The sequence below is a fragment of the Eurytemora carolleeae genome, unplaced genomic scaffold, assembly GCF_000591075.1.
Source record: "Eurytemora carolleeae unplaced genomic scaffold, Eaff_2.0 scaffold526, whole genome shotgun sequence".
Classification (NCBI taxonomy): Eukaryota; Metazoa; Arthropoda; class Copepoda; order Calanoida; family Temoridae; genus Eurytemora; species Eurytemora carolleeae.
In genome coordinates this window covers 70,468-95,768 of record NW_019396417.1, presented here as the reverse complement: position 1 = coordinate 95,768, position 25,301 = coordinate 70,468, and the positions used below count along the sequence as shown (strand labels likewise).

At 34.6% G+C, this 25,301-nt stretch overlaps 2 protein-coding genes and 1 long non-coding RNA gene across 3 annotated transcripts; 2 read left to right on the top strand and 1 right to left on the bottom strand.

The window, feature by feature from the left end:
* The first annotated feature begins 1,691 nt into the window (after positions 1-1,691).
* On the top strand, positions 1,692-9,074 carry LOC111702910 (G2/mitotic-specific cyclin-B). Its single transcript, XM_023474714.1, has 9 exons — positions 1,692-1,746; positions 1,943-2,022; positions 2,935-2,988; positions 3,610-3,848; positions 4,153-4,331; positions 5,396-5,480; positions 6,552-6,653; positions 8,116-8,226; positions 8,515-9,074. Exons 1-9 carry the CDS (start codon positions 1,736-1,738, stop codon positions 8,815-8,817), a joined length of 1,164 nt encoding a protein of 387 aa, XP_023330482.1. The 5' UTR covers positions 1,692-1,735; the 3' UTR covers positions 8,818-9,074.
* On the bottom strand, positions 7,295-8,055 carry LOC111702911 (uncharacterized). Its single transcript, XR_002765520.1, has 2 exons — positions 7,463-8,055; positions 7,295-7,361 (listed from the first exon to the last, which is right to left on the bottom strand). It is a non-coding gene; the product is annotated as an uncharacterized LOC111702911 (long non-coding RNA).
* A 6,018-nt stretch (positions 9,075-15,092) lies between the features above and the next one.
* On the top strand, positions 15,093-24,186 carry LOC111702924 (splicing factor 3A subunit 3). The gene is made up of 14 exons (XM_023474735.1): positions 15,093-15,171; positions 15,686-15,759; positions 16,116-16,229; positions 16,366-16,494; positions 18,594-18,660; positions 19,243-19,308; positions 19,569-19,713; positions 20,241-20,355; positions 20,648-20,729; positions 20,986-21,074; positions 21,224-21,413; positions 22,886-23,049; positions 23,266-23,383; positions 23,987-24,186. The coding sequence occupies exons 1-14, from the start codon at positions 15,100-15,102 to the stop codon at positions 24,065-24,067; spliced, it is 1,506 nt and encodes a 501-aa protein (XP_023330503.1). The 5' UTR covers positions 15,093-15,099; the 3' UTR covers positions 24,068-24,186.
* The last annotated feature ends 1,115 nt before the right edge of the window (positions 24,187-25,301 follow it).

Below are 25,301 nucleotides of genomic sequence, written 5' to 3'. Positions count from 1 at the left end.
TTTCCTTTTAAACAAAAAATTCAAGACACACAGTTTAATATTGGCATTTTCAAATCTCATATCCTTGTTTTAAGGATGCGAGTTACACATACACATGATATATATAGACTGATCTCATATCCTTTTAAACAAAAAATTCAAGACACACAGTTTAATATTGGCATTTTCAAATCTCATATCCTTGTTTCAAGGATGTGAGTTACACATACACATGATATGTATAGATTGATCTCATATCCTTTTAAACAGAAAATTTAAGACCATGATATAGATATTATTCAGTTGGTACAGACCAATTATAATATAGAAATATCAAAACACACTTGATACATTATGGTTATTTGTTGATTTTAATCATCAGATATAGACTAATCAGAATATCCTTTTAAACCAATTTATTTTTAGATATATAGTTTAAAATTGGGAAAAAAAGGCTTTTCATACCTACTGAAGGAACTGAGGACACATATGGTACGAGATGTGTGATATCGAAATTCGAAACTAGTTAAAAAGAAAGAGCACATAGTTTCATTGAAAGAGCTCCCAAATATGATGGAAATCCAGAGATAATGTGCGAATGGTGCAAAAACTTGGAAACTCATCTGCATTGGGAAACAATTCCAGATAAAATATAAAAGGATGATGTTTAGAAGAGAGAAAATACCGTTTTTTTCAAGTGGGAGTAGAATTTGATGTGAAGGAGGAGTGTTCTTGCAGAAATAATGAAAATATTCTCACAACAAAAATATGATGATAACAAGAGACAGGAATACCTAGACAAGAAACAGAGAGAAGAGGAGGAGACCAGAAGAGCTCATAGAGACAAGATGAATCGGAAACAAGAATACCGAGACAGGAAACAGGAAAGTGGTGAAGATAGTAGAGAATATTATGCTACCAAGGAAAAGTTATGGTTTCAAGCATATACTCCAAACAAGAGCAGCCTGGTTGAATTAAAGGACAGGATGCTCAAGGGACTGTATGATGCAGAGTTGAAAGAAACATGCCTGTTATTTATGCAAGGAACCAAAACGAAAAGGAGAGATTAAGGCAGTACTAGACTGACAGTTATCTACTGATAGACATGAGTTAAAAGAAGTAAATAGTGTTATTTTAAGTATCTCGTCGTGTCTAATAATTTATGTTGGTAAATAGCTTCATTAATTGATTTTTGCACTTGGGACTCTTGGTACATAAAGAAATAAAAGAGTGACTAAACGTTGGTCATAATATTTGTGCCCAAATAAGCACGGTTTGGAACTTAAATAAGCACGGTTTGGAACTTTCTTCACCCTGAATAGCTAGATTTTAAAAATAATTGATAATAATTTTAGCAACCCGGACAGATATATGATAAAAAATGTTTGATTAAAATATGTGCATATAATGCAGATTATTTTCTAGTATATGAGTCTTGACTTATTTTAAGAAGATATTCCATTTCCCCTCCTTCCCCCGACCCTTTATCAGCCCCTGTCCACCTACTGGACTTGCAACCAGACGGGCGTAGGAAGGATAAAGGGGGAGTGGGGGGGGGGAATGCAAACTATCCAGGGGTCAAACAACTTTTTGTTGAAGAAATACATATATATATTTTTGTAAAAATTAACAGTGTTTGGAAAAGAAATTATTTTTCTTCAAAATATAATGAGAAAAAATTGTACTGTTCACAACAGGAGTAAATTTCTTGATTTTAGTTAGTAGTGAATTTGGACCCCGCGAAATCATCTGAATCATGGCTCATAGGAAATCTATTTTTCAACATTTACATTTTATTGTACGAATTTAATCGAGGCATATTAAAGATTATTTTTGGTCACAGATTATCTCCATGGCCTGGTGTTAAAATAATGAGATCGTAGGATGAAATTACATGAAATTAAAATTTAGCTTTTAATTTTTATTCATCAATATCAAATTGAAAAATGTTTCTTGATTCAAGGGTTAGTGTTAAGAGCAGAACTGATACTATGATGATCTCCCAGAGATCTGTCAAACCTGGAACAGGTTTGCTAAAATCAGGTTAGTTGTCTACTTATTTCCAAGGAATTTGATTTTGTACTGAAAGACTTAATTTAGCAGGTTACACTTAAATTATTGGAGAATTTTCCAGCTGGTCAATAATTTCTCACTAATTAGTTTTCGTAGTATTATAGCTACTTTTAAAGAGCTATGATTGGGTCCGTCCTTGAGAACGATTTTTGGCCCCCCCCCCCTCCTATCAATTTTGTACACGACCACTTTTTCAATAATTTTCAATTAAATTAGTATTTATTTAGGGTTAGGTTAGGTTAAGACACTTTCTGGGCCGTGCGATGCACTATAGGACAGGCTATAGGGGGCCGAGCGCTGCGGCCACGGGTTAGATTAATTAAAACACTTTCTGGGCCGAGCACTGCGGCTAGGACAGGCTAGGGGGCCGAGCGTTGCGGCCACATGTCTTACATGTACAAAATTGATAGGAGGGGGGCCGGGAGGGGGGTCCAAAATCGTTCTAGGAAATTACCGCAATGATTAAAGGGGTGGAAATCAATTGTCATTCGCAGTCGTAATAATTTTAGCTGATCTTTAAAAATAGGGTGGCATAGTCTATTCACAACAGTACCAGCTTAAAAACATGGGAACAATATTGTGCTTAAAATTAAGCATTATTCTTGCTATTGGAGTGTTTGATTCAGTTATTTTCGTTATTATCTCTGAATCGAGAAATTCCAACTCTACAACTACGTACCAATGATATCATCAGTTTCAAAAACAAATAAATTGATTTTTAATTCATTCTTACCATGTGAATCGACTCCCCCACCAGTTTACGCCTCTATCTTATTTCGATATTTACGAATAAATTGAAGATATGCAACACGCCATTCTGTTTCTTTTATTCTCGCATAATTAGGGCGTATTAAAATCTTATGTTTATTCTTTGTACTACAGGTGTAAACCGATCTGCACTTGGAGAAATTACAAACAAGGATGCGAAACCTTTTGGTAAGTGTGGATTCTATTTTTTAATTTTATTGTGTTTTCCGTCATAACCCTATTTAGCCTGACGTCTGGTTTACTGGCTGGCTGTCTGGGGGGGGGGGGGAGGTCCCCTCTCTATTTTCACATTGTGATCCAAATCTAAAACATTTGATACGCTTTTGTAAAGCCCTTGGGCGCTATACTTTAATCTTAAAAAAATGGCAAATTTGCAAGCTATGTTAATATTTATTGCGGATAAAATTGTGCAGTCTGCTTGCTTTCGTTATAGGCTTTCCAAAGAGCTCTAAAATGTTAAAATCCAATGACTGGAAATAGGTCTAAATATAGTTTTTGTCTGGTATAGGTAAAATTAGACATTTAGGCAGTATGTCTGAGGACTCTTGTCAGTAGGTTTAAAAGCCGAACTGTTAGCCTTAAGTGAGGGGCATGGGTTTGTTAGAAAAGCCAGAAAATTTGACCTTCTCAGGTCAAATACCTTTAACTTTGGGTTAGTTTTTTATAATGTTTTATAAGTTTTTAATATGTAATTCGCTTCTCACCTGGAAAGTCTTTCCTTTCCAATTACTTTATAAATTGATCCATCATTATATGTACATAAAACATTATTTTTATTTTCAATTCTAGAATTTGGAAAGTCTATCAAGCCTCTTAAACCTCGGCAGACTAAGGTTGCTGCTCGGCGTCTCCTGCTTGCTCCAGAGACTAATCAAATGGAAGTTGACGACACTGATGTTGTTGAGGAGTCGTATCAGGATATTTTGTCTAACCGAGTGACTGCTTTAGCTGTACAGTTACCTACTGGAGTTGTTGATATTGATTCAGAGGATCTAGACAATCCTCAGCTATGTTCAGAATATGCTCCGGTAATCTATTGTGAACGTTTTAAAAATTTAATTATAATTTTCTGCTTAATCTTTCTTCCTTCAAATCTAACCTTTTGTTTAATTGGTTTAGTTTTTAAATGATTCATGTTTTATGTTTCTTCATGGCAATTACTGCTTGGTGTAGGAACTTTACTTTTTGCAACGAACTTTGATATATCAACTGAATTTCATAGCTTGAAATATCACTAATTTCTAAAAATTAAAAATTAGGAATTAGCAATTCGGAGTTTGTGTCAAATACTCATTTCTATTGTACCAAAGAACATTAAGTTTCTGCTTTTAGGCAATGTACGCGTATCTGCGTTCGATGGAAGAGGAGTTTAGTATCCAAAGTGATTATTTATCTGGGTATTGTATTACACCAAAAATGCGTTCTGTGCTGATAGATTGGTTAGTTGATGTTCAACAGCAATTCAACCTTCTCCCTGAGACTCTGTATCTGACCGTTTCTATTCTAGACAGGTTTGAAAGATCTCGAAATAAAATTTAATAGTCTTCGATAAATTTCGGTTGTTAACCCTATCTCTGCTGGGGTACTTGAAAACCAGGATATGCTGGGGGGGGGTCAATTTGTGGAGGGCTTTGGGTATGTAGGAAAAGTCAGAAAATTTCAACAGCCTCAGACCAATACTTTTTGAGTTATTTAAAAAAAACTACAGGGGGTGGGTCAAATTGACCCCCCCCAGCAGGAATAGGGTTAATAGACTATAAGGTGAAAATTTTCAAAATGTGGTGTGCCTTTTATTGTGCTTGCTGTCAATATTACCAAAGATTTAAGAACATTGTTAAAAATTAAAGTTTGTGAAATTAAACCAAAATTGACGAAATCAAAACTAAATTCTTCAAATCTCAGGTAATATTAAAAGCACAAAAAGGCAGACCACATTTTGGAAATGCCAGAACTAGGTGTATTTTGTGATATCTCAAGAATTTTACTTCCAAATGAAGGTTAGGAAATAAAGCAGTAAATTTTATGAAAGCGTTTAAGTCGTCTTTTTTACCGTCATTTATCAACACCAAACGGTAAAAATCTAGGGCACTGCTCAGGTTTCCAGTCAAATTAAAATTCAAGACTTAATTAGGTTTTCTTGTTTTCTTGGCAATATTTTTTTAACTGTAAATTGCACACGGTACGCAAATTTTTAGGTTGTTCTTGAACAGTCCAGACATGTTGTAACAAAAAATCAACACGCTTAAGTCAACTGTCTAACGGTCTAGGTAGTAGGTACTGCCCGAAAACAAGTCATTTTGAAGAGAATTCAGATAAAATCGCGCCAATGCAGAAGAATCAAGGCAGTCGTGCATTTTATTTATTGTTTTTGTATAGAACCTGAAATGCACTTTATTTTAGATCTCTTAAAAATACTTCTCCTGAGGGAATTTTCCGAAATCTATAATATTTCATGCCATATTTACTATTTACTTTCCAAAGAATAAAAATGCCTCCATCGGCCATCTAAAACGCCAAGCCAAAAAATCTAAAATTGCTTAAGTGCACAGTTAGAAACTGCTTTTTTAAATTTTAGGTTTTTAAGCGGAGACAGTGGTAAAGATGTCCACAGAAGTAAGCTTCAATTGGTCGGTATCTCGGCTATGTTTATTGCCTCTAAGGTTGGTTATAAATGTTTGCTCATTTTCTGAGTTCTACAGTAATTTCAGGGGCGTACAAGAGCGTTTGTGAGGGGGTGGGGTACTTTTTTGGTCCCCCCTGGGAACATTATACCCCCACCTTTAAAACCCCTTTATTAAAAAATGTTGATACCTTTTTTAACCGTGTTAAGGTTCAATTCGATCATAAACACACTTCCATTTTACAAGTGTTAAAAATTTTATGTAATTTTCTTAAGTGGACTCATCAGTCACCCCCTAAGCCCTAATACTGTGGTGTAAGCTTAAAGAAGTGAAAAATAGAGATGGAAAAGTTTCTTTAAAATATCTATTTTTATAGAATTTATTACATAAATATCAAATCTGCAGTATTTACACTGAAGGGAGTATTAATTAATCTGCAGTATTTACACTGAAGGCAGTATTAATTAATCTGCAGTATTTACACTGAAGGCAGTATTAATTAATCTGCAGTATTTACACTGAAGGCAGTATGAATTGAAGCATTTTTTAATGAAACTTTTTAAGTTAAGTGAGATTTTATAGTATTTTTTCTATAGTTTTATAATTATACAGAAATGAAATACATATGTAATTACAAGTGACCCTCCATTTATAGAGTGGCATGTCCGATGTACCTTTGAAACCTTCATTTTTTTATAGTTTTTTAAGCAATATTCACTTAAGTAGAAAATCACAAATGAAAAAATAGTTTTCTAAATGGGCAACATGGATATTCAATTCAATACTTGATCAGACAACGATTTGAAGTGTATTGTTAATCAGAATTGAAATTATTTGTGCAGTCACTCTAAACCTCTTAATTTGATTCTATATTAATTAAACTGCTTTGTAGGTTTGTAAACTTTGAAGAAATTAAAAGAAACTTGCAAAATGATTTTTATTAAAAGATAATGAAAAAAGTACTGCCTCAAATCAAGAATCGTAGGTTTTTCCAACATATCTCCAGATGTAATATTAAATGAGCCCTTCCTGCGTTCCCCCCTTCAAAAGGGGGGGGCATTCACCGAAGGCCGCCCCCAACTTACCCCTGAGTTATTTTGTCTTATTTAGATTGAAGAAATTTATGCTCCTGAACTAAATGACTTCGTTTACATCACTGACAATGCCTACACTTCTGCTGAAGTGAGGTCGATGGAGCTTAACATTTTTAAGGTAAAAGCTGTCGACTGATTTTATTTAATTGACTATTATTTGAAGAGAAAAAAGCAACAAATACAATTCTTTGACTATAGTTTCAGTTTATTGTACTTGTAAATGCTTACAACACTTTAGTGAGGTTCTAGTTTAAAGATTAAATATTCTTACATAAATGTTTTTAAAGTTCCCTCTTAAGATTTGGATCTGTTTTTGTCATGAATTCCTTTTTTTGAGAACATTTTTTTCCAAGACAGTTTGATTGATTATTCCTCCACGGTAAGCTCTGATAACGTAAACTTTAATAATTTTAAAAACTTTCTTTAATACTTTGTGCGAGAGCAAGAACTCGTGTAGTCAGTAAACCTGGTCCCAGATTTAATAAAATTAAGCAAGACGTAGTAAAACATTGCATACTGGTCGAACAACTTATTTTAAATTATCTGGCGCACTAGACAAGTAAATAAGATTAAAATTTTTTAACCACGTTTGTTGACTTTAAAAGTCAATATGATAAAATAAAAGGAGATCTACATGGATATTTCTAACATTTATTTAATAAAACGGAAGTTTTGAAATAGTTTCCCAAGTGGCATTAAAATTGGTTGGTTTAGAAATTAATAAAGAAACTATAGACGAATATCAATTGGAGGTGTTTGTAGAACTTCATGATGGTGGTGCAGATCATCAATCTTGACGGCAGGCTTACTCACAACTAGGCTTAGTCTAAGGGAGAGAGATTGCGGACTTATCCTGTATACAGGATAATGGAAGGAAGTCTGGTTCCGCCCGGATCTCTGGAACATTGCGGAGCGAACTATTGTTACCTTCTCCTGTGGGAGGGAGAGATTGCGGACTTATCCTGTATACAGGATAATGGAAGGAAGTCTGGTTCCGCCCGGATCTCTGGAACATTGCGGAGCGAACTATTGTTACCTTCTCCTGTGGGAGGGAGAGATTGCGGACTTATCCTGTATACAGGATAATGGAAGGAAGTCTGGTTCCGCCCGGATCTCTGGAACATTGCGGAGCGAACTATTGTTACCTTCTCCTGTGGGAGGGAGAGATTGCGGACTTATCCTGTATACAGGATAATGGAAGGAAGTCTGGTTCCGCCCGGATCTCTGGAACTTTGTGGAGCGCGGAGCTAGGTGTAAGCAGTGTCTTCTGTTGTTGGTTCTGTATCTGAATCATCATCATGGAGGAGCCAGGGTTGAGACGGAGTTGTTAATGTCTTGAGTTTTCATAGCTGACTGCTGGGGCTGGGATCTGTAGAAAGGGGGGGGGAGAAGAAGCGGGGTTTGACATGCGGGCACTACGTGGAGGAAATAGATCTTGAGTACGCATACGTCTAGGGAAAAGTCTACGGCATTTGAGTCGGAAAAATCGTCTTCCTTATATTTCGAATAAATTTTAACAACGTTACGTAATTTCAATTACTAACCGCTATTCATCAACTAATTTCTGTATTGTGTTCTAGGCTCTTAATTATCATTTTGGAAAACCTTTGTCGATCAACTTCCTGCGCCGGTATTCTAAAGCTGGCGACGTCGACGTTACTGAACACGCTATGGCGAAATATATTCTAGAGGTACATTTTTTATATACTAATGCAGAGGACGCTAGTTCCAAATTTGACAGGTTAGGGCCAAAGGGACTAACCAAGATTTCAAGATTGCAGTTTTAAATCGGGCATTGCCATCTATGCATGGAGGGTCACTTTAAATTACGTTTACAGTCATTTTAATCCTACTGTCTTAGATTAACTTCACTTTTTGTTTAAAATATTAATGTTACAAAATGTCATTTTAATCAAAAGGACTAGATCCAATTACTATGCAAGATGTTTTAAGATTTTGAAACTTGAAATATATTTCAGGCTATTCTACTTGACTACAGTTTGGTGTCTGTAAACCCCTCCATGGCAGCAGCTACCAGTCTGTACCTTTCTCTGTGTATCCTGGGGATGGAGGTTGAAGACAAGATCCTGTGGACCCAATCCCTCCATCACTATACTGGGTATACCCAGGACCAGGTTCATGAGCAGGCGCATGGTGTAGCTGGTGCGCTCAAGACTGCGCACACAGGGAAGTATGCAGCAATTCGACAGAAATTCAGTTCCTCAGTAATGCAACGAATAGCGCGCAATCCAGCATTGGAGTCCAAACTTAGGTTTCTATAAGTTTCACTCTTCATTAATATTTTGATATTTGAAGCAAAGCTTAGTAAATTATTTTTAATATTTATAATTGTTATTTAATTAAGTTTAACTTCGAATATGACTTTTTGTTTTACTCTTCTTAAGACGTTGAATATTTTGTATAAAGTTGACATTCCACTACTTGAGTGGTAAGCTTTTTACGTTATTTAAATAAAAGCTTTGCTTTTATTCATTCTGTCTATTTTGTATTGTGACTTTGTAAATATATTTTCACTTCATTTACTTTTCATTGGGCTATTTTTGCATTTTTCGGGCAAGTATTTAGAATCCTTAATGGTTGCATTAATTAGAGCGAGGGGTAGTTGAGCCGTGACTGGAGTGTTGTTCTAGAGTAATGTATAGCTTAACTCAATTTTTTATAGTTAAGACTAAATCAGATTTTGGATGTTTTGTATATTTTGTAATTGATTGTTTTAGATGTGGCAACTTCATGTATTGATCGAAATTCGTTAATCCTCTGCATTTTTAGACCTATGTTTGTCATTCTTCCAGTTAAATTCCTGAAAAGCTAAAAAAATTGTTATAATGTAGCGTTTCAGTGAACATTTATATTTCTTTTTTTTGGTAGAAGGAGGAAGAATGGAAGGAAGGAGATTGTCAGGTGATCTGTGGCAGGGTGAGATCAGAGGGATTTTTATGTAGAGATAAATTAAAATACGGGGTGTTAATGATGGTAGTTACATAAAACAGAAATAAGCTAATAAAGTTTTAGTTATTTTATATAAAATTTATTCACGCTATATACAGCTAGGTTTCATGCATTTAAACCTCTCATAATTCTCAAGATAAATATTGATTACTTTGTTTGAATATTTTTGCAGATTTAGTTTCTTTAAGGTCAATTTTATTCCATAATTTAGGAAATATTGCGGACGGAAAGCTTTCTAAATTTTTGTTTAAAACCCGTTCTAATTTATATGATTTTATTCTATTCGGTTCAGGAAGGAAGAGGGAAGGTTAAAATTAAAGTATTCATGCATAAATGTCAGAACACAAAGTTTGTATGTATCATCAAGATTAAGAACTTTCAGTTTGAAAATAATGGATTTGAATGTGCCTTGAAAGTACTATTATTAACCACTCTGATTGCCTTTTTTTTTGCAAAGAAATGATTTTTTGCAGTTCATAGTTTTTAACCCCTCCCCAAGTAACAAATCCATATTCAATATGAGGCCTTACAAGAGAGTTATAAACAAGTAGACGAATATTTAATGGTAAGATACTCTTAATTTGAGACAAAGCAAATATTGAGCTAGTTATTTTATTCGAGATATGTTCAATTTGAAAATCCCAGTTTAAAAATTCGTCAAGTTTAAGTCCAACAAATTTGAAATATTTGTTCACACCGTCATTACCAATCCTTTCAAGTATCTCATTTCCTATTGATATATTATAAGGGTGGGGCAGAAGCTATACAGGTCACGGAACCTGGAGTAAACCGCAGTGTCCATAAAGTAAAAGGATTTTAGAGGGTAATTATGTCAAGAAAAGTGAAACTGACATTTGTTGTACTCTTCCCATACTGCAGGTGTACTTCGCACGTTTGTACTATAGAACTATTTGGACCCTGGAACTCTTGGAACAATCTTTTTACGAGTAAAAAAAAAGTTTTCCTGAATCATTTTATGTTCTCGAAACCAATTCTCTTGAGACCCTGTCATCTTAATGTTTTATTCTATTCCACATTAGTAGGGGTCCAAGTGTATGATACAGGGTGTCCCAATAAACATGGGAGTTCAGTGACGAATTCGATATCGTCTTTTTAAATAATTCTTTGATTTAGTATAGTGATACCTACTGAGAAAGCTGCAATCTGTAAGTTTCGTCTGCTATGTTCACATTTTGTTTGTTTATGTTATGACTGCATACGGGTGTACTTAGTAAAACAAAAAAAATTGCAGTATACAAACAGAGTAAACTTGTCCTTCTTCACTGTTCATCTTGCGGATACATTATTGACACATCTTTACAGCCATTTACCGTATTCATAGATTAAACTCTAGCAGACATAGTTATGTTATGGCTTTTGAAATTAGGTATTACAATGCTAATTCATATCAAAAACGATATCCAATTCATCACTGAATTCCCATGTTTTTTGGGACACCCTGTATATTTTATTTTCATTTTTTATCGTTTTATGAACTTGATTTTTTTTATTATTCTGGATCATTTTTATCTCGTGGACTTTCGGGTCTGCAATAGAATTGCGCAAGTCAATTTACTTTAGAGAAGCATTTTATTGATATTTATATGAAAAATTATTCTTAATATCGTCAACAAGGTTTTATTTTCAACCATAACGCCGATTCAAACTCATGACAAAACTTGTAAAGGATTTGAAAATATATTTTCAAAAAACCAGGAACCATAAAATTTAACCTGAACTAAACCTATTTCTTGTGAAGACTTTGTGTGGGTAACCCTGCAAACTAGTAAACAATGAGAGCTAAAAAGATATAGAAGAGAACTACGACATTTATGCGATGTTTTTAAATAGTCTATAATAAATGTGAGACAGAATTGTGCAGTGTGCCCAGACCATTTCACTTTATAATTGATTCTTAAGCTGCTTTTAAAACAACTTGCTTTGTATCAACAATTTGAATATAATCTAATGTTCCACAGCTTTCTGGTTCTGACTGCAAGGTTGGCAAGAACTATCGTACATCAAAGTAAATTGTACAAACACGTATCTATAAATGGGTTTCACTATAATTCAAGTAAGAAGTGTATTTGTTTGCACTAAAAATTAACGTTTATTAAATCAAACATATACTTGTAAAATGTTTATTATAAAGTTTTACTGCTCCTCTTGACTCAGCATAATAAACGCATCTCCAAGATAGTTGTTGACTAAATCCGTGAAGTGTGGAGCTCCAGCTAGGTTGAATAAATCTTCTGGAGTAGAGTTTTCAATAACATCTCCTAGTTTTCTCATAACAAGAGTTATCCAGTTGAAGCAGAAAAGTCTTGCCTCGTCTTCATTCATACTAAACCTCTCAGAGCTTAGAACCTCTGGATCTGAACCAATCTTAACACTGGACAATTTCAATCTTCTGTGTCCAGCTCTTAGCTCTAAAACAACTTCCACGGTTTGAGATTCAGGATTCTCGTAAAGTTGGTCTTCATCTGAGTTGTCATCATCAAAGTAGTCCTCAGCATCCACGTACTCAGCATCAGATTCATCCTCATGTGCGGCCTCTTCTTGTAATTCTAAAGCACGCAGATCAGGTGCAAAATCAATTGGCCCAAATAAACCCTCTCCCTCCTCTCCTACATCTAGGAACGGATTGGGGAGAGGAGGCTGGGGTAACAGAGGGAGTTCTCCACCACTCTCATCTTCCACTCTGATATGCTTCTCCAAACTGAATCCATACTCCACAGCTCCGATGTAGAAGTTAAAAGCAGACTGAAGTTTACGGATACTCATTCTCAACAATGGAAAAGTATGAATGTTTTGGAGGATTTATTGAGATGTTTTCGTTGATTCTATTAATGGTTTCACATATTTTTTCAACAATTTGTGTTAAAATCTTAAGAATTAAAACACATATGAAATTGAAATTTGATAGAAATTATCAAACATTTTTCATTAAAAATGAAAAAAAAAATAAAGAACCTAGATGTGCAATTAATTAAGCAAGTACTGTTTGCAAAAATACTTTCCACTTTCCAGAATGATTTAATAAGAATCAGAGTAATTATAAAATAAAAAAGAAGTCATGGAATATAGTTATTTTTAATAATTTTAATGTTACACTTCTAATGATAGCCATGCAAGTTGGCGACGGACACTTGATAATTACACTTCAAGTTTTTTAAAAACTAAAGAATCTGAAAGTAAGGACAAAAAATAACAAAACAAAAATTATTATCCGATTTTAGTGCTATGCATATTGTTATGCTATGTTATAACAATACCGTTCAAGAATTTCAATTTAATAGAGGTCAAACTTTTATGTTGAGAAACTCAGGATCAAGCAAACCTACGAATTAACTTGATTCCCCTTTGATATCCCATTGTGGTTTTAATCTGCAAGGATGACTTTGTTGTGGGATCAATATTTGATCTTCTAATCTAAAAGTGTCCACAGAGGTTATCGAAATCAAGCTTTCAAGACTAACAATATACTACACACGAAATTTCCGACATTTGATATCATAATTTAAATAGAACTTTACTTTGCCTTAATTTTTTCTCATGGCTTAACATTGATTTGGGTCAAAATTGTATTTTTTAGTCGAGCTACATGAATATTTCATGTTTCATAATTTGGCAGAGGCTTTTTTATAATGGAAATGTAATAACGTTTAAAAGTTTTCAAGATGACGATTAAATAATGGTATATTTATGACTTTTTTATGACATATCTTATCCATTCTTCCTTTGGACATTTAATAAGAAAGCAACAAAGAAAAATTGTTGACGATATTCATTCTTCTCTCTTACGTCTATCCTTCCCTTAAAGATATTGCAAACTCCGTTCTCTGGCTCCGCGTGGACGTCACACTACTCCCAAGAGGGGGGGGGGGGAGTGCATGTAGAAGTCAATCACCAGGCCGCCCAAATATATATATATAGGAGGTGAAGTATAAAATTAAAATAATTAATTCAAAAATTATTTCAATTAATTGAGTGCAATTGAACAATTAACAAATCAGACCTTTTGAAATGAACATATATTAGTCCATATGAACATTAGACCAATCAACATTAGACCAATCGAATGCCGATCGATCATTCAACGGTGCATGTACAGGGTGTCCCACGAAACATGACAATAGCAAGACGACTTGAAAGTCGTCTTTGGTATTTGAATTTATTTGTGACATTTAGCCTTCTATCTACTTTAACATGTATGATTCTTGAAACAACTATCACATAATTCTCCTAGCCCTGGCATTTCCAAAAAGTGGTCTGCGTTATTGTGCTTTCAATATTACTGGAGATATAAAGAGTTTGGTTCAGATTTCAATTTTGTTAAATAAAAGCAAAATTGTCGAAATCTAAACGAAATTCTTCATATCTTGGGCAATATTGGAAGCACAAAAAAGGCAGACCACATTTTGGAAATGGCAGGACAAGGGAAATTTTGCGATTATTATCTCTAGAAATTTACTTCTAAAATTAGGTTGAAAAATAAACGCAGCAAATTATATCAAAAATCAAGACGACATTCAAGTCGTCCTGCATACTGTCATGTTTCGTGGGACACCCTGTATTTATCGACCTACGCAAATCCGCTATACGATCCACTTCTGACCTACACCAAATCCGCTATACAGACTACACATCCAACATACTAGCACGGGATGTTACAGCTGCTATAGGAACTTGAGGCCGCAGCGCCCGGCCCCCTAGTCTATCCTAGCCGCGGCGCTCGACCCCTAGCCTGTCCATAGCCGCAGCACTCGGGCCAGAAATTGTCTTAACCTAACCTAACCCTCAAATAATACAAAATTAAACAGCTGGCGTAGGTCCGATATTGCAGTAGGTCGGAAAGATAGTGGGTGTAATTGTTGCGTATAGAAGAGTAACATTACCTACAGAGCGTCCCATATCATTAGATTATCTCTCATCTTTAACGACAAAATAAACTCGAAAAACTTATCATTTTCCGCAAGAAAATTCTTATATAAGCCTTGTGTTATTTTTCAAATTGATTTATTCTAATTAAATTTTCTTATTAGTCCCGAAAATCGCAATTTATACCCGTTGACGGTCTGATATGATGTGGGACACCCTGAGCCCGTTCTCTCCATAATAATGTTTAAACAGTGGCCGTGTTGTTTACGTACTTTGGGGGACGATAGTTTGGCCGCTAGGTGTCTCACGCAAAATTCTTATCTGATAGATAGATAGTTCTAACGAGAGACATCTAGCGGTCAAACTATCGTCCCCCAAAGTACGTGAACAACACGACCACTGTTTGAACATTATTTTGGAGAGAACGGGCTCTGTAGTCGAGCAGCACCGCAAGTTCAGTTTTTTAAAAGACGACATTTATTTGGATCCTAATTCACTGTAATCCAAACCAAATAATTTGTTGAAACACGGACTACGGAGCGAATCGTTTGTAAACTTAAATAAAAAACCGGCGAAATGTTCTTCAAAATGAAAGACTTTTGTGATATATTTTCTTTTGAAAAATTATGTTTTTGAACAAACAAACTACAATTGCCGATCGTTGATCAACGCCATACACTTTGAACTTTAAATTGTTTTTATCAGAAGAGAATATGGAAAGCTTGTTGGAGCAGCAAAGACGCTACCATGAAGAGAGGGAGCGTCTTACTGATGCTCTTGTTCAGGTAACGGATATTGCGGAGGGATTGTCTTCTTATTTCAATCTAATGTTGGTAATTTCTTAGAGAACGATTATTGGACCTTCCCTTGCGGACTCCTTTCTCCCCCGCCCCCCTCCCCCTCCTATCAATTTTGAACATGACCACTCTTTCAACAATTTTCAATAAAATTAGTATTTATTTAGGGTTAGGTTAAGACACTTTCTTGGGGGGGAATCCTTCTCTGTGACAGACCCTAATTATTTTAACAAAAAATGTTATTTGTAAATCAATAAAATTAAATTCTTTAATGGGAAATTATCCTGATAAAGGAGTTTCCTCGGGTTCCCATTTTATTGATTTTTGTTCAAACGAAAAATAACATTAGTCTGGGACCCATATTAGAAAAAATAAAGATTTTTTTTTAACAACTTTTAACAATTTCGTTTTTAAAAAAAGACGTGTGGCGTGCCTAGTGAAATGTTGGATTATTTTTTTTGACGAGAAATAATTTTCATGATTAAAATGTTATTTATTTTAGGAAAGATTGATGACTAAAGCCGGACATAAAGAAACCATCAACAGTGAGCACAGGCAGCGACATATGCTGGAGAGGTAGGAACAGGGCTTTGATTTTTAGCTGGTCAAGTCATTTACCTCGTTCTCACCACTTAACTGTGATAAAACCATTTGCATTTTATTTTTATGATTCAAAATGCCATTATAAAAAATATTATTACTTATATGTTATGTTGTGTATTTTAAACCAAAAATAGATTTAAGTAATAAAATTTTAGCGTTCTGTTTTTATTTTTGGAAGACGTTCTGGATTCTAATTTCTTAACTATCCATAATAAACAATACATTGTTCGGGTCATTTGAAGCGTAACGAAAATTTCGGTCCGATTGATTCAGCCGTCTAAACATTTATTGAATTCAAACGAACAGACAGATTGTAAAATGCGGCTTAGGTATGATGATACGACGAATAAGCTACGCGAGATATACGAGGATAAGGACGGAGAGAGGAAGAAAGAGGTTCAAGCACTCTCTGGACCTAATGAGTTTACAGAGTTTTATAACAGGTAGCTTATTTATATTATAGATAGGTATAAAGTATACTATCTTATCTAGTTCTATTACTGGTAGTTTAGTGTACACTATATAAAGATGTGGGAGATAAGACAATATTTAGCTTCCCTTAAATGTATGGTTTTACAGGTTGAAGCAGATTAAAGAGTTCCACCGACGGCATCCGGGGGAGATCTCCGTCCCGATGTCGGTGGAGTTCGAGGAGTTGAAGAAAATCCGCGAAAACCCAGCTGACGATCTAGCCATGGTTCCGTTCAGGTATTTATTCAGAATTCATTCAGTTTTTTATTACAGATTTGGAATTATATGTTTTGTTATTTCTTAGGATCCAGTCCAAAACATGCACCATAACTGAGTAGTATTTGAACTACGTAAACTATGTTGAACCACTTCACATGACCTTGAACCGGTGCACAAGAGAAGTAGCCAACCTAGTCTATGTAGTTCATAACTACTCTCTCGCTAGTCGTTAAAATTGATCCTTTGATTAAATTAGGAAAAATTTGCTAGTGATAAAAATGCAGTGGAGTGTATAATTATTCCCCCCCCCCCCGGGGGGAGGAAAGAAAGTGGATTGGTATGGAAGGGGATAGCTAGGGAAAAGGAAAAGTGGGCAAGGTTGGGAGGGAAAGGGTAAGGTTGAGACGGAAGGAGGAAAGTTGAGAAGGAAAGAGGAATATAGGGAACTACGAAAGGAACAGTGAAGGGAAGTAGAAGGGGAAGGTACTTGAGGAAGGTAGGGTAGTTAGGGAAGGGGAACAAAGGAAAGTGGAAGGTAGAGAGAAAATTGTGAATTTAGGTATCCAGGAAATAACAAAAGTTTTAGGGGGGGGGCAAGTATAAAAAATTGGAAATATTTACACCCCGATAAAAATGTAAATCTATATAATAAAACAAGGCATTCGTATATATATTCTCTTTAGCCGGCCAAACGGCTGGACCGAATGGACTGAACTTTTTTGTGGAGACTCAGGGGTAGCCGGTGACAGGCTAAATAAAATATGAGATTTTGTTCTTTAAAAGTTTGATTTTTTTTAAATATTAATTTAGATATTTATTTATTGATATTAAAAAATTTAGATTTATAGATTTAAAATCTAAACACCATTCTATATCCACGTTTCCGAAAACCTTTTCTTTTTTACATTATTAAGGTTAAGGTAGAGCTAATGGTAGAGCTAATGATGTGGTTTTTACATTTTATTGTGATATATAAGGATATTCCTGAGTCATAACTGTAACTACTGTTCAGGGGTGTACGGCGCGTCAACAAAATTTTTTTGTGCACCCCCTAGAATATTTTGAGCCCCCTCCCCCTCTAAAAATCCCTATTTTGACATAAGTACTGACTAGTTGTACGAGAGCTTTAGTGTNAGCTCGTCAACAAAATTTTTTGTACACCCCCGTAGAAGATTTTGAGCCTTCCCCCCCAAAAATCCCTATTTTGACAAAAGTACTGACTAGTTTTTTATCTAATAAAGAACCGTATATCTTTAATACTTGTAGCTTTGCTTGGTTTAGAACATAGGTTCAAAGGAAATTAGATCTTCATATTTAAGCTATGAATTCTATGAACTGTGAAACAGCCTAAGTTTGAAATAATGTTAACACCATCAAGTTCCAAAGAAATAGGGACAAGAAAGGAACTAAGTTTTTGGCAAAAACTTAGTTCCTTTCTTGAAAAATCTTTCCTCCTTTCAAAATTAATTTTCCGAACAGAAATTAGATATGTTTTAGCGGAGCAGCAAAAAAAGTGTATGGTTTTATGTTATAAAATTTTTAATTTGAATTGTAATAAAAAGAATAAAAAAAAAGTTTTTTCCCTCCAGTTAATCTCTAAAATCATGTTTTCCTACAGCAGTAAGGTTTGTTTGCTCGGAATATCAAAACAATTTTTAGGGTTATAACTTTTAATTGTGGAGTTTTTGGGGGTAAAAACAATTAAAAAAGGAGGAAAAACTTGCCTTTTAATGTCCAGGTTTTCTTATGCTTGTTTACGCGGAGCGCAATACAAATTTTCAGGGGTTTTTCTTGCTGAGTTTTGTCTTAAAAGTATTAAAAAAGGATAAACTTAAGTTGCCCTTTAATATCAAATTTTTCATTTTTTCCCCACATCATACAAAATCATTTCATAAATGAGGCTCCCTACGCTATGCGTAGGGCGGGCACGTGCATCCAGGCCCCCCTCTCGTACGCCCCTGTAATAGTGTTGTTAATTTATTCTTCCCAAGTATCGCTTCTTGAATTCACTGGGTTTTATCAGAAGAAATCTGCGAACGAATCCACAAAAAAATCATCTTCTAAAATTATAAAATTCAAAATTTTCATAATCATTCTTATAAATTACTTTTGTTCAGTGATGAGGAAGGATATGGAAAATATTTGGATCTTCATGAATGCTACGATAAGTTCATTAACCTCAAGGTTAGTATTTCCTCGTTCCTAGCAGCCTGTTTATATTTGTGCAGGACTGTTAACGTTAGTGGTGTGACATTTTTCTGATATAATTTTACTGAAGCAAAACTGTTTTCTACATAAAATTTAAGGCATCTTTATAAAATGCTTTTTGTGTGCACAAATCAAAAATGGTTGTCTCACCTTGGCTTTAATGACAAAAAAGGACGAAATTATTCGTTAAAAAAAAATACGAAAATCTAGAATATTGATTTGGGTATCCGTTATAACCTGGAGTGCAAATCAAATGAAAATACTTTAGAAATAAAAATGGGCAAGCTCGAGTCAAAAACAGTTTTAATTATCTTATTTAACAATAAAAAAATTTGTTCGAATTACCAGGTTTTCTCTGACAACATTTTTCAAATTTGACTGCCCATAAACATCAAAAAGCAAAGTAATCATATGGATATAGATGATTAGAGAAATGTTTTCTTGCATTTTTACTCGTAATTTCATTATCTCTTAGATATCAAGTTTTAATAGTCAGATGCTATTTTTTCATCATCTAGCTTCTTCTAAATTTTTGTAAAAAGTAATGTAAATGTTAAGGGTGTAGAAAGGATGGATTATATTCAGTACATCAAGAATTTCGACGCTTTAGCAGATATACCCAAGGTAAATATTTATTTTCTTTTGTTTATCTGGCTTTAAAGGGAGTGTAGACGTAATTTTATGTGAACCTTCGTATACAGAGTTGTATGTTCGATCCTCAACGGTTTATTTTAAATTCTCTGTCTGATCAAGAATAAAATAGAAATCCACGAATTTTATTTTTGAAAATAATTTATTTTAATTGTTGTTGTATATTAAAATTAGTTGCGGTTTTCTGCTGTACTCGTGTAGAAACAATTAAATCATTGTTTGTCCATATTTAGGAGCGTAAGAATGCTGATTATAAGAACTATCTATCTATCCTATCTGACTACCTCTACTCGTTCTTGAACCGAACTAAACCTCTGCTACGCCTTGACGATGAACTTCTTGATGCTAGCGCTGATATTGATGGAAAACTTGAACGAGGTTAGAAAGGGTTTAGGGACTTTATTGATTCTAATCTTACTGATATCCGTCAAGGATATAGTGGATGAATAAAGATTGGATTCTAACTGCCATGTTTTTCCACTCTTTTTAATACTTTTTTACTTTTTATCGAAAAATTCACGCGTTTCCTCATTATTCTCCCATTTTAGTTAATTAAACCAATAATATACCTAACATCTCTTTAGGGGAGGGAGGTAAGGGGTAAGCTGAATTTAAAGTTAATTATATTGACGAGCGAGACCTCCCTCCGGGCCCTCCCCCCCCCCATCCCCAAGTGTTCAAATACAATTAGACAATGAAAATATTCCTTAATTTAAATGATTTTTTCCGACGGAAAGTTAAATATTTTATTATTAAATTTGCGTTCTCCTTTACAACAAATAATGTGAACAGAAGTGGCCATTTTATGTAAGGAACACACTTAAATCCTCAATTTAAGTTGTTATTTTACGATTAATGAAATTTATAATTATTATTATTAATATAATTATGAATATTATTATCAGGAGAACTACCGGGTTGGGCTAAGGAGCAGCAAGGAGCAATGGCTCACACTGGTGCACATTTGGACCTCAGCGCGTTTAGTACACCAGAGGAACTATCATCTCTTGGTCTAGATAGGTAACCAACTTTACACCTTCTCATGTGTAGGGGGTCATTCGCTTAACACCCCTCCCCCCTTTGGTTTGTTTTGCTAGTCGTTTTGCTAGATTTAGTAATAGAACTGAACTGTTTGTTAATTGATTCATTAATTGATTGATAATTGATTTTCTAGATATTTATATCAAGGTTGGAGTTGTTTTTCTGATTGCTTATCTGGGTTGGTTGGTTGGTTTATTGATTGAATTACTATATTTTTTATATTAATGTTGAAATTTGAGTCGATTGATTGATTGATAAATTTGCTTCCAAGGTTGAAATCTGGGTTGCTGGCTCTGGGTTTAAAGTGCGGAGGTACTCTGCAGGAGAGAGCTGAGAGATTGTTTATGACGAAGGTAAACTGTTATTTTCGGGTGTAATGCTCAGGATCAGGATACAAACTATATCAGCTTCCTTGAACCGGATCCAGATCAGAATACAAACTATATCAGCTTCCTTTAACCGGATCCAGATCAGAATACAAACTATATCAGTTCCTTGAACCGGATCCAGATCAAGAGAGCTTGAATAGCATAAATCAGTCTCTAAGATTAACTTCATGTGAAAAACAGAGAAAGTTGATTTTAAGAAACTTATATTCTTATGTTACAGGGGAGAGATGTTACCGAGTTACCTGCTGCTATATTTTCTAAACAGAAACCTGGAAATAAGGCAGGAAGACCTGATAACTCAAAACATAGGTAAATAATAAGTCAGATTTATACAGTAACTTTACTCCAATCGATTAAAATATATTCTTTATAAAAGTATTTTTGAAAATTTAAATAATTGGACCTTTTTTTCTCCAAACCCCCACCTAATCGCTGTTTAAGTTTAACCACTTATTTAGGGAGATTGCCTGCCTGGAGTGTCAGATCTACAGGATGGCGGAGTTGATCGGTGAGGTGAGGAACGACACGGTGGAGAACGTTGAGAGGAAGCAGGCTAGGACGGAGGGGGAGAGGGAGGAGAGCGAGGGAGAGATATCTGAGGAGGAGGAGGATCCAGATGATGATGATGATATTCCATACAACCCTAAGGTTAGCAAAAGCAAAAGTTTTCTCTACACTGTAATTATCAACACATAAAAATGCGAAATAGAAAGACGACATTTAAGGAATCTTTTTTATTTAAACGTGCTTATGATATTGATTCGTTGGATCAATTATAATTCTTCATTTGTTCTACAAATCATTATATATTAAAGAACTGGTCATTGCCTGGATACAGATCCGGATTTGAACTTGGATCCGGATCCGGAACCGCATTAAAATGAAATGGATCATTGAATTTAATTGTTGTTATAAGTGCTTAGGATCCATTTAATTTTGATCCGGATCAGGATCCTGGATCCGCAATGGAAAGGATCCGCATATTTTTGCGGATCCAAAAATCTTGCCAAAATCTTGCGGATCCAACAAATTCGGATCCGGATCCTAAGCACTGCTTACATAGCCGGTCCGTCCCTTTAAACTGTGCAATTGCTGTAGTTTATGTTTATTGAACTACTTAAAATCAGTGCTTAGGATCCGGATCCGTTGGATCCGCAAGATTTTGGCTTCCTGGATCCGGAATCCGGATCTGCAAAAATATGCGGATCCACGGATCTTGATCCAAGGGGTAAAATATCAACCAAAAACTGCAAAAAAAAACCTTTTATACTTTTAGATCCAAAATCTAAACTTTTGAAAAAAAGAGAGATTATGAGAATTTCCTTATTTCTGAATGATTCATCAAGTTTTAGGATAAAAATATGCAAAAAAAAATAAAACAAAAATTTGAAAATTATTTTTTGTTAAAAAGATTCAGTAAATCTTATAGAAATGACCTGGATCCGAATCCGGTGGATCCGGATCCGCATCAAAATTAAATGGATCCTAAGCACTGCTTAAAATCATAACTTAAGTTTAATAGTCGTCGTCATATACCACCATAGGTTAAGGTGACCCAAATTTGTGTTTTTACATTTTCTCTGAATTTGAACATGCGCACAGTCTCAAATGGTTACAGGGGATATGTAGAGAACCCCCAAGAAANCCCCTCCCCAAAAAAATGGGGCTTCATCTTATTGGGATTAGCTACATGTAAAGATTAAGTGTTGCCGCTACGAGACGATTTAAAGTTCAATTAAACTACATTTATTTGTTAAATCAAAATAGTTGATTTCATTTTTTGAGAAAAAAATCATATCAGGCAATATGTACTGGTTTAGGTACTTTTAAGCTTTTGGCAATATCAGTTCTAAATTCAGCATATTTATATCACTTTTATATGCTACCACCAATGGCACATATGAGATTTATCAACCAAGTCGTTCATAGCTAGGAGATTAATCAGCTCATAGCTAAGAGGTCAAACAAGTAGCAGTTCATATCTAAGTGGTCAATCAGTTAGATAGTTGATAGCAAGGTGGTTTATCAGGTAGACAGTTCATAGCTAGGGGGTCAATCAAGTAGTTCTTGGTAAAGTATATTTTGTATATTTAGCATGATTTTTAACTTAAATTTTATAGAACCTTCCTTTGGGCTGGGACGGGAAACCTATTCCCTATTGGCTCTACAAGCTGCACGGGCTGAATATATCCTACAACTGCGAGATCTGTGGTAACCAGACCTACAAGGGTCCCAAGGCGTTTCAGAGACATTTTGCAGAATGGAGACACGCGCATGGAATGAGGTATTATTCATACATGAATTAGCAGTAAAATCAAAAAATCTGACTGACTAATTTACTGAAAAATTGATTGATTAATTGATTAACTGATTGTTAGTTTAATTGATAGTTTGACTGATTGTTCAAGGGAATTGATTAAAAGAACATTGATTAGTCAATTTTCTGACGGATTGTTTGATGAACCGATTTATTTATTGATTGATTGATTGATCTGTCTAGATGTCTTGGAATACCTAATACTGCACATTTCGCCAACGTGACCCAGATCGAGGACGCTATGGCGCTGTGGGAGAAGCTGAAGGTTCAAAAGCAGGAGGAGGCCTGGAAACCAGAGATGGTAATTGTGTTTGTAAAAAAAGTTTGAATAATTGGATTCACATGAAATAAAATGTGTTTTGATAGACTCAATAGATCGGCAATATTTTATAAATACTTCAAATCTTAAAACATCGAAAATCGGTTCAGAATTGGGGCTTTGGAAATAACTACTAATGAACATTACAGGATATTACATTAAGAATCAGATGCAGTGGAATTTTCGGCTTCTTTCTTGTTTTGACATTTAAATGTCACAAAGGATCTTGTAATTTCAACTGAACTCTTACTTATCTACAGTGCCCTGAAATATATCAGTTGTAACAATCGTAAATTACAAATCCTGAGGAACATTTATTAAGTATAATGAAGAACTAAGTTTACATTGATTCCACAGTTTTCTGCTACTCCCTATTCTCTAGGTCAGAGTTACAAAAAGTAGTTGTGAATCTTGCATGCCCAGCCCTCTTAAAATGGAAGTTAAATTAAAATTACAACCGCAGGGCAAAATCTTTTTTTGAATATTAGTATTTCTACAGAATGCATTAAATTGCAAATCAAAATGCAAAATTAATGCATTACATAATTAACATTTGGTTTTTCTCTTAATTTCTCTAAATTGCAGGAGGAAGAGTTTGAGGACAGCAAGGGAAACGTGGTAAACAAGAAAACCTACGAAGATTTGAAAAGACAAGGTCTCCTGTAGTCAGACAAAGATGAGGGGTAGGGTATGTTCAAGCTGAAAACAACAAATATTCGAAACAATTGTTCAGCATTTATTGAATAAACATCGCAAGATACAAATAAACGTTTTGGTAAACAATGTTTTTTTGATCTTTATATTATAAAATAATATTTGTTTTCTGGTTTTCATCATCAATTATTTGCAGAATAAGATAAAATGTAAATGATGGACAAAAAAATGTGATACTTGCGTGGGGAAAATGTAATGTTTAAAAGTTATCTCCGCAGAGACACTTGCGGAATTTGACTGTGAGTGATTTTCTGAAGAGAAAAAGTTTGGCGAATTTGGATTATAAATGTTCCGAACTACCAAAAGTCCGACGAGGGCAGACTCAACTGAGACCCGGTTGTTAATGAAAGAAAACCTTTCTGATACAGATATTGGTGAGTATTTGTTTGGCAAGGTTAAATAGACTGTAGGCGTAGATTATTATGACCCTCCATTCACAACGGTACCCTTTAAACCTCTTATCCGAGGGAAAAAAAAGAAGAAGATTTCATAGTTTTTCTATCTAGCAAAGTGTTGAATTATATTGTTTTCTATCAGTGATTCTGTAGCTTAAATCTTTAAAGTCTTAAATCTTATCCATTTCTTATTTATCCTTTATCAAAGCATACCGATCTGAAAATAAAGGGCCACGTAATATTACGTTTACAGACTGTTGATATCTCACTCTTAAAATATTATATTAATTTATATCGGTAGTTCTGTTATTCTGAAACTATTGATAACAAAATTGGCCATTTGTTTATTATTATTTTTTGTTGTGTGTATTGAGTATAATGAAAACACTTGAGCATCATATTACATTTAACAATATTGTCATTACATAACATGCTTGGAGCGTTTTCACACTTGTGTTTTTTTCCCAAACCGAATTAGTTTTAAAAGAATTGTTAGATCAAATTGTATAATCATAATAAGTATCTGGGTCATGTTCAACATGAAATAGATAAAATTTCTTTGGATGTGAAGATGAGAAGAGGAAGGGGGGGGGGAGGAGTTTATATTCTGCTGTGGCGTGTAGTTTCCTTGTATACAAAGAACACTATTGGCGATCTTTATTTTAGAACAAAAATAAAGGGTTACATTCAAAGGATGAGTCTGAAATGATGACCAAAAACACTTGAAAGTATAACGATTCAGAGCTTAAATTAACTTTTGCCATTTTTGTCTTTTAATGGCGTATTTAAAG

Bases quoted from the DNA above. Each gene is read 5' to 3' on its own strand.
- LOC111702910 (XM_023474714.1), top strand. The intron at 2,023-2,934 runs GTTAGTTGTCTA...TTTGTACTACAG, and splicing joins AACAGGTTTGCTAAAATCAG to GTGTAAACCGATCTGCACTT. The intron at 8,227-8,514 runs GTACATTTTTTA...AATATATTTCAG, and splicing joins TGGCGAAATATATTCTAGAG to GCTATTCTACTTGACTACAG.
- LOC111702924 (XM_023474735.1), top strand. From the start codon at position 15,100: ATGGAAAGCTTGTTGGAGCAGCAAAGACGCTACCATGAAGAGAGGGAG. The intron at 16,230-16,365 runs GTAGCTTATTTA...ATGGTTTTACAG, and splicing joins TTTACAGAGTTTTATAACAG to GTTGAAGCAGATTAAAGAGT. The intron at 19,309-19,568 runs GTAAATATTTAT...GTCCATATTTAG, and splicing joins CTTTAGCAGATATACCCAAG to GAGCGTAAGAATGCTGATTA.